Source organism: Etheostoma spectabile, chromosome 14 (genome assembly GCF_008692095.1).
Source record: "Etheostoma spectabile isolate EspeVRDwgs_2016 chromosome 14, UIUC_Espe_1.0, whole genome shotgun sequence".
Taxonomy (NCBI): domain Eukaryota; kingdom Metazoa; phylum Chordata; class Actinopteri; order Perciformes; family Percidae; genus Etheostoma; species Etheostoma spectabile.
This window is the reverse complement of record NC_045746.1, coordinates 9,716,518-9,730,338: the sequence shown is the minus strand read 5'-3', so window position 1 is coordinate 9,730,338 and position 13,821 is coordinate 9,716,518. Positions and strand designations below refer to the sequence as shown.

The 13,821-nt window shown below is 48.1% G+C and overlaps 1 protein-coding gene across 1 annotated transcript; it reads left to right on the top strand.

Annotated features, from left to right (window-relative positions):
- The first annotated feature begins 7,563 nt into the window (after window positions 1-7,563).
- On the top strand, window positions 7,564-12,631 carry LOC116701993 (vegetative cell wall protein gp1-like). The gene is made up of 7 exons (XM_032536061.1): window positions 7,564-8,085; window positions 8,415-8,658; window positions 8,970-9,275; window positions 9,488-9,661; window positions 9,958-10,035; window positions 11,635-11,825; window positions 12,623-12,631. The coding sequence occupies exons 1-7, from the start codon at window positions 7,564-7,566 to the stop codon at window positions 12,629-12,631; spliced, it is 1,524 nt and encodes a 507-aa protein (XP_032391952.1).
- The last annotated feature ends 1,190 nt before the right edge of the window (window positions 12,632-13,821 follow it).

Below are 13,821 nucleotides of genomic sequence, written 5' to 3'. Positions count from 1 at the left end.
CTTGTTTTGTGGTCTATGCAGTCCTGTACATATATACTTGCAAGCATGGTCCTAACTGTAACTTTAAAAAAATTGCTAGCTTGCAATGCTAACACTAATCGCTAACCGCTAAAATTGATTTGCACAACAGTCACGCATTTCTCTGCCTTGAATGGACTTGTACACATCGCAGTGTCTGTGTGTGTGTGTGTGTGTGTATATATATATGTGTATGTAAATGTGTGTATGTATATATACAGGGCTGCCAACTTTTCCAAAAACCTTGGAGTGAGATTTGGGGGGGCCAACCCATATTTTGCCGCGTACAAAGCAATTTCTTTGGGTCTTTCAGCATCATTATACTTCAGGGTTTAAATTGGGATTTGTTATATGTGGGGGGATGGTGCTCTCCCTAGGGGGGTCTGGGGGTATGCTCCCCCAGGAAAAAAAATTGAAAAATAAACCATTAAATGGCACTTTCTGGAGAGTTTTTTTGCAAAAAAAATGGAGAAATCAAGTCTTACATGATATGTGCAAAACTGTATGGTTAGGAGCCTTTGCATTGTTGTAGTATCAACAGGTTTTAGGGCATTCAGCATTTACATTATTAACTTCTTCTTATATAAGAACTGACCCAGACAATGTGCCAAACATATTGAACCACATGAAGAGACAGTAGCATATGTCAGCAACAGCTGAGAAGATTTGGGTCTGTGGTGAACAGCTCCAGGAGTCCCTGGTGTAGGGACCAGGGACCCAAAGTTAAACTAATGTTGAGGGATCAACTAAGACCACTGAAATTCTAAAAAATGAGAACCACTGAGTTACATAAGTTCTATTCCTTTAACCTTTGTGCCAATGTTCAGTAATGTTTGGCCCTCATCCTCTGTACCCCACTTAATGTTTTTACTTTTTTGGGAAAATAAAGACTATTTGTTTATTTTAAAAAACATCAAATTAATTATTTACAGTTACATTTAGAGATGCACAGAGGTTAGAGATGCACAATAGTGGCCCAACGTTGCAGTATATATATATATATATATATATATATATATATATATATATATATATATATATATATATAAAAAATATAGTATAGCTCAGATGTGTTTCACCAGATTTCTGCTCCTATTTACAACTTTGTGCCCATTCAAAATATAACTCCTCCCATCTCTGTTGTCCGAGATTTGGAGAGTTGTAATATAGTAGCTATATATAGTATAATATAGTATATGGTGTAATATAGTCAGCTGTGCATGTCATTGCTCCGCTGATATGATGGATCTCATTCAGACCGTCTGACAGACTCAGAGGCCCATTTGGGTCTCTGGTCTCTGACAGAGTTTAGAGGAGGCTGTATGCTGCTCTTTATCGGAGGTCTACGCACGGATGCAACGCGTCACAGCCCCCAGCAGAGCGAGTCCACTACAATGAACTGAAGTTGCTCCACTACCAGCCACGCTGCTCACCTCTATTGTTACAGAGAGAGGACACAAAGCGACGGACGGGTCTGTGATTCTCAGGGCTCATACCTGAAGCCGGGGAAATGCACCTGGGATGGCTCGTGAAAAAAAAGTTCTCATTTTGCGACAATTTGAAAATTCCACAGACAGGGAGCGCTCTTGAACCCCCCCCCCCCCACAGTCTCTGAAAGCACAACTAGTCGATCACAAGTGGCTCAACAGGTAAAAACATAGATAAACTCATCTTTCATAAATTTGACCGACCGGGTTGACACTTCAGCGTGAGAAATCGGGGGTGTGGCGTGTGCGCGTGTGAAACCAGTCAAATGCGTGTGTCTCACGGCCAATGCGTGAGAGTTGGCAGCCCTGCATATATATGTGTGAGTGTGTATATGCGTGTGTGTGTGTATATATGCGTGTGCATATATATATATATGTGTGTGTATATATATATATATATATATTTATACCATACGGTCAAGCTGCTCCCACAACAGCTCAATGGAGTTCAGATCTGGTGACTGCGCTGGCCACTCCATTACCGATAGAATACCAGCTGCCTGCTTCTGCTCTAAATAGTTCTTGCACAATTTGGAGGTGTGTTTAGGGTCATTGTCCTGTTGTAGGATGAAATTGGCTCCAATCAAGCGCTGTCATAGCCCAGTGGGGTATGGCATGGCGTTGCTTGATGGAGTGATAGCCTTCCTTATTCAGAATCCCTTTTACCCTGTACAAATCTCCCACCTTACCAGCACCAAAGCAACCCCAGACCATCATATTACCTCCACCATGCTTAACAGATGGCGTCAGGCATTCTTCCAGCATCTTTTCATTTGTTCTGCGTCTCACAAACGTTCTTCTTTGTGATCCAAACACCTCAAACTTGGATTCATCCGTCCACATCACTTTTTTTCCAGTCTTCCTCTGTCCAATGTCTGTGTTCTTTTGCCCATCTTAATCTTTTTCTTTTATTGGCCAGTCTCAGATATGGCTACAGTAGTACACACCGTTGTAGGAAATCTTCAATTTCTTAGCAATGTCTCGCATGGAATAGCCTTCATTTCTAAGGACAAGAATAGACTGTTGAGTTTCAGATGAAAGTTCTCTTTTTCTGGCCATTTAGAGCGTTTAATTGACCCCACAAATGTAATGCTCCAGAAACTCAATCTGCTCAAAGGAAGGTCAGTTTTGTAGCTTCTGTAACGACCTAAACTGTTTTCAGATGTGTGAACATGATTGCACAAGGGTTTTCTAATCATCAATTAGCCTTCTGAGCCAATGAGCAAACACATTGGACCATTAGAACACTGGAGTGATAGTTGCTGGAAATGGGCCTCTATACACCTATGTAGATATTGCACCAAAAACCAGACATTTGCAGCTAGAATAGTAATTTACCACACTAGCAATGTATAGAGTGTATTTCTTCAAAGTTAAGACTAGTTTAAAGTTATCTTCATTGAAAAGTACAGTGCCTTTCCTTCAAAAATAAGGACATTTCAATGTGACCCCAAACTTTTGAACGGCAGTATATATATATATATATATATATATATATATATATATATATATGAGATATATATATGAGATCACAGCAGTCTCCCAGAACAAGAACCAGTAACCATTACAACGGCAGACATCCAAGAAAGAGTGGCAGGTATGAAGAGCTGGACAGCACCAGGCCCTGACATGATCCACACCTACTGGCTGAAGAAACTAACTGCACTCCATGAACGCCTGGCAGTACAAATGAACCAACTGCTGATGGATGGGACCCACCCAGAATGGTTAACCCAAGGACGGACAATTCTAATCATGAAGGATCCCCAGAAGGGAACAATCCCATCCAACTATCGGCCAATAACCTGCCTCTGCACAACATGGAAGCTCCTGTCAGGCATCATAGCGGCTAAAATGAATAGGCACACGGCTCAATACATGCACAGGGCCCAGAAAGAAATGGGCAGTAACACCAGAGGAGCCAACCACCAGCTACTGGTGGATAGAGCAGTCACTCGGGACTGCAAGACCAGGCAGACCAATCTGTGCACCGCCTGGATTGACTACAAGAAAGCCTACGACTCAATGCCACATACATGGATACTGGAATGCTTGGAAATGTACAAGGTCAACAGGACGCTAATAGCCTTCATCAAGAACTCAATGAGGCTGTGGAAAACAAGTCTGGAAGCCAACTCAAAGCCAATTGCACAAGTCACCATCAAGTGCGGCATATACCAAGGCGATGCATCCACTCTACCAGGATCTACAGCCACGACATTGGTTTGTCGTTTGGACTGGACAAGTGTGGTCGCATGGTATCAAAAAGAGGGAAGATGATCAGAACTGAGGGGATTGAACTACCAGAAGGCCACATTGCAGATGTTCAGGATAGTTACAAATATCTTGGGGTGCCACAGGCTAATGGAAACCATGAGGAGGCAGCAAGGAAGACCGCCATAGCCAAATACCTACAAAGAGTGAGGCAGGTCCTGAAAAGTCAGCTGAACGGGAGAAACAAGATCCAAGCCATCAACACATACGCCCTGCCAGTCATCAGATACCCTGCTGGTGTGATAAACTGGCCAAAGGAGGAGATAGAGGCTACTGACATCAAGACCAGAAAGCTCCTCACAATGCATGCTTGTTTCACCCCAAATCCAGCACCCTGAGACTGTACACCAAGCGTGACAAGGGGGGCCGAGGGCTAGTGAGTATCAAGACCACTGTCCAGGATGAGACGACGAAGATCCAGGAGTACATCAGGAAGATGGCCCCCAAAGATGAAGGGCTTAGTGAATACCTCAGGCAGCAGAAACCCGAAGGTGAGGACAAGGTAGAGGAAGAACCATCATGGAGGAACAAGCCGCTGCACGGCGTGTACCACAGACAAATAGAAGAAGTGGCTGATATCAAGAAATCCTACCAGTGGCTGGAAAAGGCTGGACTGAAGGACAGCACAGAGGCACTAATCATGGCAGCACAAGAACAGGCACTCAGTACAAGATCAATAGAAGCCGGGGTCTACCACACCAGGCAGGACCCCAGGTGCAGACTGTGCAAGGATGCCCCTGAGACAGTACAGCACATAACAGCAGGGTGTAAGATGCCGGCCGGAAGAGTGTACATGGAACGCCATAACCAGGTAGCTGTCATAGTGTACAGGAACATCTGCCAAGAGTATGGGCTGGAAGTCCTAAGGTCAAAATGGAAGACACCTCCTAAGGTAGTCGAGAATGACCGAGCTAAGATCCTGTGGGACTTCAAGATCCAGACTGACAAACTGGTGATGGCTAACCAACCAGACATTGTGTTGATCGACAAACAGCAGAAGAAGGCAGTAGTGATAGATGTGGCAATCCCAAGCGACGGCAACATAGAAAAGAAGGAACACGAGAAGCTTGAGAAATACCAAGGGCTGAAAGAGGAGCTGGAAAAGATGTGGAAAGTAAGAGCAACAGTGGTGCCAGCGGTAATTGGAGCACTGGGGGCTGTGACCCCCAAACTGGGAGAGTGGCTCCAGCAGATTCCAGGTGAAACATCAGAGGTCTCTGTCCAGAAGAAAGCAGTCCTAGGAACAGCTAAGATACTGCGCAGAACCCTCAAACTCTTATTTATATATATATATATATATATATATATATATATATATATATATATATATATATATATATATATATATATGTATTCTGCATTCTGTTTATTATCTGTTAAAGGCATATTTAACTCTCCTTTATGCCACTCTAAAATGGATTCTTACAGTTATTCCAGGTTCATTCCAACTATGGGTTAGACACTACACATCCATTGGGTCACTCAGGTAATTTAGGGCCATTCTGATGTAGGATTTTAAAAATAGAGCCTAGAATGTCTAATAAATGCTGTGATTTAAATCTTTTTCAGGCTGTTAAAGGCATATTCTTCTCTTTTTCAGGCAACTCTAAAAAGGAATCCTGACGTTATGCCAGCTTCATTTCAAGTCTGTGAGAGATATCAGCTATCCAGAGTTTCCCTCATGTAATTTTAGAGCGTTCTGATGTATGGTTCTAAAATTAAGGGCTTAAAGAAGAGCTTTAATAAACGGATTTTTAAGCTGTTAAAGGCATATTTAACTCTCCTTTATGCCACTCTAAAATGGATTCCTACTGTTATTCCAAGTGCATTCCAACTATGGGTTAGACACTACACATCCATTGGGTCACTCAGGTAATTTAGGGCCATTCTGATGTAGGATTTTAAAAATAGAGCCTAGAATGTCTAATAAATTCTGTGATTTAAATCTTTTTCAGGCTTTTAAAGACATATTCTTCTCTTTTTCAGGCAACTCTAAAAAGGAATCCTGACGTTATGCCAGCTTCATTTCAAGTCTGGGGGAGACAACAGCTGTCCAGTGTGTCTCTCAGGTTATTTCAGAGCATTCTGATGTACGGTTCTAAAATTAAGGGCATAAAAGTAGAGCTATAATAACATGTTTATTGGCTATTAAAGGCATATTTAACTCTCCTTTATGCCACTCTAAAATGGATTCCTACTGTTATTCCAGGTTCATTCCAACTATGGGTTGGACACTACACATCCATTGGGTCACTCAGGTAATTTAGGGCCATTCTGATGTAGGATTTTAAAAATAGAGCCTAGAATGTCTAATAAATGGTTTGATTTAAATCTTTTTCAGGCTGTTAAAGGCATATTCTTCTCTTTTTCAGGCTACTCTAAAAAGGAATCCTGACGTTATGCCAGCTTCATTTCAAGTCTGTGGGAGATATCAGCTATCCAGTTTTTCCCTCATGTAATTTTAGAGCGTTCTGATGTACGGTTCTAAAATTAAGGGCTTAAAAGTAGAGCTTTAATAAACGGATTTTTAAGCTGTTAAAGGCATGTATTAACTCTCCTTTATGCCACTCTAAAATGGATTCCTACTGTTATTCCAGGTTCATTCCAACTATGGGTTAGACACTACACATCCATTGGGTCACTCAGGTAATTTAGGGCCATTCTGATGTAGGATTTTAAAAATCGAGCCTAGAATGTCTAATAAATGCTGTGATTTAAATCTTTTTCAGGCTGTTAAAGGCATATTCTTCTCTTTTTCAGGCAACTCTAAAAAGGAACCCTGACGTTATGCCAGCTTCATTTCAAGTCTCGGGGAGACATCAGCTATCCAATGTGTCTCTCAGGTAATTTCAGACCATTCTGATGTACGGTTCTAAAATTAAGGGCTTAAAAGTAGAGCTATAATAACATGTTTATTGGCTGTTAAAGGCATATTTAACTCTCCTTTATGCCACTCTAAAATGGATCCCTACTGTTATTCAAGGTTCAATCCAACTATGGGTTAGACCCTAAACATCCATTGGGTCACTCAGGTAATTTAGGGCCATTCTGATGTAGGATTTTAAAAATAGAGCCTAGAATGTCTAATAAATGCTGTGATTTAAATCTTTTTCAGGCTGTTAAAGGCATATTCTTCTCTTTTTCAGGCAACTCTAAAAAGGAATCCTGACGTTATGCCAGCTTCATTTCAAGTGTGGGGGAGACATTGTTGTGGGTTGGGGTTTTTGTTTGGGGTTATTTTCCCATTTGGCCTTCCCGGTGTTTTTGTCCCGGTTTTCTCCCTAGTCTGGTGTCATAGCTTCTGTCTTATGTTTCCCTGTGTGTGTTTGTTATGCTTTCTGCTTTATTTTGGTAGTCAACTTCCTGTCTTGTCCTGTCTTGTCTAGTCTAGCTTTACTTTGTTTGTCTGATTGTCCAGCCCCGCCCTAATGTGATTCACCTGTTGTCTCATCTGTTCCCTATTGCCTCATTACCTCATGTATTTAACCCCAGTGTTTCCTTTGCCTCTTGTTAGATCCTTTTGTTCTCCAGCGTGTCGTCACCTCTCCTCTGTTCCAGCTCCTGTAAGACTTCCCCATGATATTTTTGCCTGTTTACCTTCCCCTGTGAGTTTCCAGCCCTTGTGCTTCGGTTTTTGGTTTTTCTCTGGCCTCCTGTGTTTTGACGTTTTTTGGTATCCGTTGCTGCTGTGTTTTCCCCCAATAAACGCTTTTTGCCTTCCACCTGCTACACTGCGTTTGGGTCCTCCTTCCGCCCCCATCACAACATAAGGATCTAACCAGTCATGGACCCAGCAGAGTACACCTTCGAGCCGCTTCTCCACCCGCTGGACCCTTTGGCGGACCTAATGTCCTCCGCGTTCTGCCGGATGCACGACGGGGATCCCACGGAGACGTGGCACCTAATGATGGTGCGGTGGGAGGAGGTAGACAGGGAGTTTGGGCCCCTCCCGGAATCGGCGGAACCGGCTGATACCGGTGTTCCGGGAGCCACTGCGGACCCAGCGCTCTCTGGAGGCGGCATAGAGGAACTTGAGCGGCTGGAGTACACCCTCCACCGGTTCGTCACCGAATTCGGGAGGACCACAGATGCCGAGCGCCGGCTGACCATATGTGCCCTGATCAGGAACTCTGTGGCAGGCAAACCCAGGCTTTTCAGGCTTCCAGGAATAAAGGCCCTGCTAAGAGAGATCTACCAGCTGGAAGCCAGCCTGCAGACCACCTTGATTCCTACCAGCGAGCCGGCGCCCAGCCTTCCGGACCTCCAGCCGCCTACTGCCGCTACCGTGGCGGACCCCCAGTCGCCGGTTTCCGCCGACGAGGCGGACCCCCAGCCCCAGCCGCCGGCTCCCGCCGACGAGGCGGACCCCCAGCCGCTGGCTCCCGCCGACGAGGCGGACCCCCAGCCGCCGGTTTCCGCCGACGAGGCGGACCCCCAGCCGCCGGTTTCCGCCGACGAGGCGGACCCCCAGCCGCCGGCTCCCGCCGACGAGGCGGACCCCCAGCCGCGGCTCCCGCCGACGAGGCGGACCCCCAGCCGCCGGCTCCCGCCGACGAGGCGGACCCCCAGCCGCCGGCTCCCGCCGACGAGGCGGACCCCCAGCCGCCGGTTCCCGCCGACGAGGCGGACCCCCAGCCGCCGGTTTCCGCCGACGAAGCGGACCCCCAACCCCAGCCGCCGGCTCCCGCCGACGAGGCGGACCCCCAGCCACCGGTTTCCGCCGACGAGGCGGACCCCCAGCCACCGGCTCCGCCGACGAGGCGGACCCCCAGCCGCCAGCTCCCGCCGACAAGGCGGACCCCAGCCGTGCCTGTAGAGGCGGATGCCCAGGGAGTGTGCACTGGACAGTCCTCCTGGAATCCGCCTCTGACCCCCAGCGGTCACCCGGCCACCCAGACCAGCCGACCGACCCCTTGGACCCAGACCGAAACCGCCGACTGGCCCCCAAGACCCAGACCGGCCGACTGGCCCCCCTGACCCCGACCGGCCGTCCAGACCTCCAGACCCCAACCGGCCGACTGCCCCCCTGACCCAGACCAGCCGACCGGCCCCTTAGATTCAGACCGGCCGACTGCCCCCCTGACCCAGACCAGCCGACCGGCTCCCCTGACCCAGACCGGCCGTCCAGACCTCCAGACCCCAACCGGCCAACTGGCCCCCCTGACCCAGACTAGCTGACCGGCCCCTTAGATTCAGACCAGCTGACTGGCTCCCCTGACCCAGACCGGCCGACCGGCCCCCCAGAGCAGCCGACCAGACCACCCAACCCTGACCAGAGGCCCAGCACTTCTGACCCCCGGCTGGCGCTCGGTGGCCCTGCCCTCCGCCGACGCCAACGTTTTTGGCCCTCGGTCGGCGGTCAGCGCCCCCGACCCCAGTTGGTGTCTGGGCTTCCGTCCTCCCTGGGCATTGGCTCCTGGGTCTCCCTGGTCCCGGTTCCAGGGATCCCTCGGGACTCAGTCCCCTGGCTTCCTCAGGTCCTGGCCTCAGTCCCAGGTCCTATGGAACCCCGGCCCCCGTTGTCTTTGCTTCTCCTAGTCCTAGTCTCCCTGGTCTTGTGTCTGTCCCTGTCACTGTCTTTGTCCCCATCACTGTGTCTGTTCCTGTCCCCGTCTCTATACCTGTTCGTATCCCTGTCCCAGTGCTTGTCCCCGTGCCTACGTCTGTCCCCGTGCTTGTCTCAGTCCCTGTGTTTGTCTCTGTTCCAGTCTTTGTACCTTTCCCGGTCACTGTCTCTGTCCCTGTCACCGTTCCTGTCCCCGTCTTCCTCCCTGTCCCTGTGTCCACTCCGTCCAAATTTGCCGCCACAACCGATCCGTCTGTAGTCCCACCGTCTCCGTCCGCGTCCCGTCCTGCCCGGTCTACGCCTGTCCCGTTTCCCAGTGGGTCTTCCGTGAGCTCCTCCGCGGGCTCTTCCGTGAGCTCCTCCGCGGGCTCTTCCGTGAGCTCCTCCGCGGGCTCTTCCGTGAGCTCCTCTGCGGGCTCTTCCGTGAGACCCTCCGCGGGCTCTTCTGTGAGCTCCCCCGCGGGCTCTTCCTAGTGCGCCCCCCTGTGGGCTTCTCCGTGTTCCTCGTACTCCTAGTGCGCCCTCTCGTGGGCTTTTGTAGTATACCCATTCTTGGGTCTCTAGTGCGCCCTTTTGTGGTTTGTTTTTGTACGCCCGCTCTCGCGTTCCTAGTGCGCCCTCTGTTGGGCAGTCTTATGCATCCCCTCGAACCTCCTAAGTCTCTTCTCTCGGTCGTCGATCCCTGTGTTGGTGAGTCACCCACGTTCTCTGTATCTCTCTCCCCTTCTCTGTTTTTGTTATGTCTCTCTTCCGTCCTCTGTGTCATTGTTTCCCTCGTTTTGGTCTCTTAGTCTGGTCCCTCTCCTTGGTCTGGTCTTCTTTCGTTCCATCCTCCTTCTGGTTGCCTAGTCTCATTGTTTTTTTTATTTAGTTATTTGTTTCTTTGTTTGTTTCTTTATTTTTTTTCTCTCCCTGCTTCGGTTTCTTTCGGTCCCGGTGCCTGTCTGTCTCCCTCTCTGTGGTCTAGTCACGTCTCGCTCTCTTTTTGTCTGTCTGGCTTTTTGCGTCTCGTCTTCTCCCTTTTTGTCTCTCCACCCTACTCGTCCAGTCTCTCTGTGTGTCCCCTGTGCTCGGTCCCACTCCCTTCCTGTGATCTCTTTACGTGTCTCCCTGTGCTTTCCTCTCTCCATGTGTCTGTCTGGCTCTCCGCATTCCTCTTGCTCGGTCGGTGTCGCTCTGTCTCTCCCACACCAACCCTCTCGCTGTCCCTTTCGCTTTGTTTTGTGTGGGTGTCTCTCTCTTTCCCTGTGTCTGTCCTGCTCTCTGGGTTTCAGTCCCTTTTTCTGCCTGTTTGTGTGGGTGACTCTCCCCGTTCCTCTCCGTTCTAGTGTTTTTTGCCTTTCTATCTAGGCTGCGCTGTACCTGTCCCTGCTTGCTTCTCTGCTCCTTTTCTCTGTTCTTCTCCTCCTAGTCCTCTCTTGTCTTCATCCTCGCCCCTTCCGATTACTCGTCTCAATCGCACTGTCTCTCTTGCTTTTGTATCTGTCTGTCTTGCTCTCTGTACTGTATCTGTCTGTCTTGCTCTCTTTGCTTCTCCCTCTTTCGGTGTGGCTCTGTGTCTCACTGTCTTTTGGTTGTATCAGTCTCTCCCATGTCTCTCTTGGTCCCTGTGTCGGTCTAGTTCACTCTGTCTCTGCGTCTTGCTGTCTCTTCCCCTTTCTATGTCTGTCTGTCTTGCACTCTGCGTCGCTGTCCCTTTCTCTCCCCCTGTTTGTTTGTGTGTAGCTCGCTCTCTTTCCGTGTGTCTCTGTCTCTTGCTCTCTGTGTCTCTCTCCGTCTCCCCGTCTCTCTCTGGCTCTCTCTCTGTGCCTGCCCCTAGTTCCTTTTCGGCTCCCTTTCTCTGTCCCTCTCCTCCAATCCCTCGCTGTCTTTGGTCCTCGCCCTGTCTCCATTGCTCTGTCTCTGTTGCTCCCTATGTCTGTCTGTCTTCTCTGTGTCACTCTCGCTCTGTTTGATGTCTCTGTCTGTCTCTCTCTCTCTTTCTGTTGGTTGTCTCTGTTTCTCCCGGTCGGTTTTGCTCTCCGTCCTGGTGTCTTTTCCCCTCTGTCTTTTTCGTTCCCGGTGTCTGTCTGTGTCTGTCTGTCTGTCTGTCTGTCTGTCTGTCTGTCTTGTCCTCTGTCTCTCTCTCATTCGGTTTGCTGTCTATCTCTCTCTGTCGCTCTCTCTCCTTCTATGTGGGTCTCTGTGGTTCTACCGCTCTGTCTCTTTCTCCTCCTCTGTCTGGCTTGTTCTGTGTCTTTCTCTGTGTCCCGCTCGCTCTCTCCTTTGTCCCTACTCCTTTGTCCTCAGTCTTTTCTCCTTTGGTCCCTCGCTCGCTACTGGTCTCAGCCCTTGTTCTGGACTTCCTTGTGCCCACCGTTAGTGCCTTCTCTTTGTCTGGTCTTCTGTCCTATCCTTTCTCCCCTCCTGCGTCCTCTAGTCTCAGTCTTGTCCCTCCTTCGCCCTCTCCTTCATCTCCTTTCCCCATCTCCTCTTCCTTGGTCTCCTCCTTCCGGTCGCTCCCTCCTCCTCAGTCCCTCTCTCACTCCCTCCTTCTCAGTCCCTCTCTCGCTCCCTCCTTCTCAGTCCCTCTCTCGCTCCCTCCTTCTCAGTCCCTCTCTCGCTCCCTCCTTCTCAGTCCCTCTCTCGCTCCCTCCTTTCCGGTCCCTCTCTCGCTCCCTCGTTCCTTCCTCTTCGGCCCTGCTCCTATCTCCGCTTCATTCCCTTGTTATGCCTCTTCCTTGTTCCCGGTTCTGGCTTCCTTTGTCCGTGCTCCCCCATGCCCTTGTCCCCCGTGCTCCGGGTTTCCTTCTGTCCCCTAGTTTCTCCGTCCCTTGGACCCCTCTTTTCCAGTGTCTTCCGCCCTTACTGGGTTGTTTTTTGTTCTCTTTTGGGTTTTTGTTTGGGGTTTTGGACATCTGGTATCTGTCTTTGGGGGGGGGGTTCTGTTGTGGGTTGGGGTTTTTGTTTGGGGTTATTTTCCCATTTGGCCTTCCCGGTGTTTTTGTCCCGGTTTTCTCCCTAGTCTGGTGTCATAGCTTCTGTCTTATGTTTCCCTGTGTGTGTTTGTTATGCTTTCTGCTTTATTTTGGTAGTCAACTTCCTGTCTTGTCCTGTCTTGTCTAGTCTAGCTTTACTTTGTTTGTCTGATTGTCCAGCCCCGCCCTAATGTGATTCACCTGTTGTCTCATCTGTTCCCTATTGCCTCATTACCTCATGTATTTAACCCCAGTGTTTCCTTTGCCTCTTGTTAGATCCTTTTCTTCTCCAGCGTGTCGTCACCTCTCCTCTGTTCCAGCTCCTGTAAGACTTCCCCATGATATTTTTGCCTGTTTACCTTCCCCTGTGAGTTTCCAGCCCTTGTGCTTCGGTTTTTGGTTTTTCTCTGGCCTCCTGTGTTTTGACGTTTTTTGGTATCCGTTGCTGCTGTGTTTTCCCCCAATAAACGCTTTTTGCCTTCCACCTGCTACACTGTGTTTGGGTCCTCCTTCCGCCCCCATCACAACAGACATAAGCTATCCAGTGTGTCTCTCAGGTAATTTCAGAACATTCTGATGTACGTTTCTAAAATTAAGGGCTTAAAAATAGAGCTTTACTAAACAGATTTTTAAGCTGTTAAAGGCATATTTAACTCTCCTTTATGCCACTCTAAAATGGATTCCTACTCTTATTCCAGGTTCAATCCAACTATTGGTTAGACACTACATATCCATTGGGTCACTCAGGTAATTTAGGGCCATTCTGATGTAGGATTTTAAAAATAGAGCCTAGAATGTCTAATAAATGGTTTGTTTTAACTCTTTTTCAGGCTGTTAAAGGCATATTCTTCTCTTTTTCAGGCTACTCTAAAAAGGAATCCTGACGTTATGCCAGCTTCATTTCAAGTCTGGGGGAGATATCAGCTATCCAGTGTTTCCCTCTGGTAATTTCAGAGCGTTCTGATGTACGGTTCTAAAATTAAGGGCTTAAAACTAAAGCTTTACTAAACGGATTTTTAAGATGTTAACGGCATATTTAACTCTCCTTTATGCCACTCTAAAATGGATTCCTACTGTTATTCCAGGTTCAATCCAAATATGGGTAGGCACTACACATCCATTGGGTCACTCAGGTAATTTAGGGCCATTCTGATGTAGGATTTTAAAAATAGAGCCTAGAATGTCTAATAAATGCTGTGATTTAAATCTTTTTCAGGCTGTTAAAGGCATATTCTTCTCTTTTTCAGGCAACTCTAAAAAGGAGTTCTGACGTTATTCCAGCTTCATTTCAAGTCTGGGGGAGACATCAGCTATCCAGTGTTTCCCTCTGGTAATTTCAGAGCGTTCTGATGTACGGTTCTAAAATTAAGGGCTTAAAAGTAAAGCTTTACTAAACGGATTTTTAAGATGTTAACGGCATATTTAACTCTCCTTTATGCCACTCTAAAATGGATTCCTACTGTTATTCCAGGTTCAATCCAAATATGGGTTAGGCACTACACATCCATTGGGTCACTCA

What these genes read in the sequence shown, in the direction of transcription:
- LOC116701993 (XM_032536061.1), top strand. Translation starts at nt 7,564, where the DNA reads ATGGACCCAGCAGAGTACACCTTCGAGCCGCTTCTCCACCCGCTGGAC. An exon ending in TCCGCCTCTGACCCCCAGCG is followed by an intron (nt 8,659 to 8,969) that starts GTCACCCGGCCA and finishes CCGGCCCCTTAG; the next exon opens with ATTCAGACCAGCTGACTGGC. An exon ending in TACGCCTGTCCCGTTTCCCA is followed by an intron (nt 9,662 to 9,957) that starts GTGGGTCTTCCG and finishes TCGCGTTCCTAG; the next exon opens with TGCGCCCTCTGTTGGGCAGT.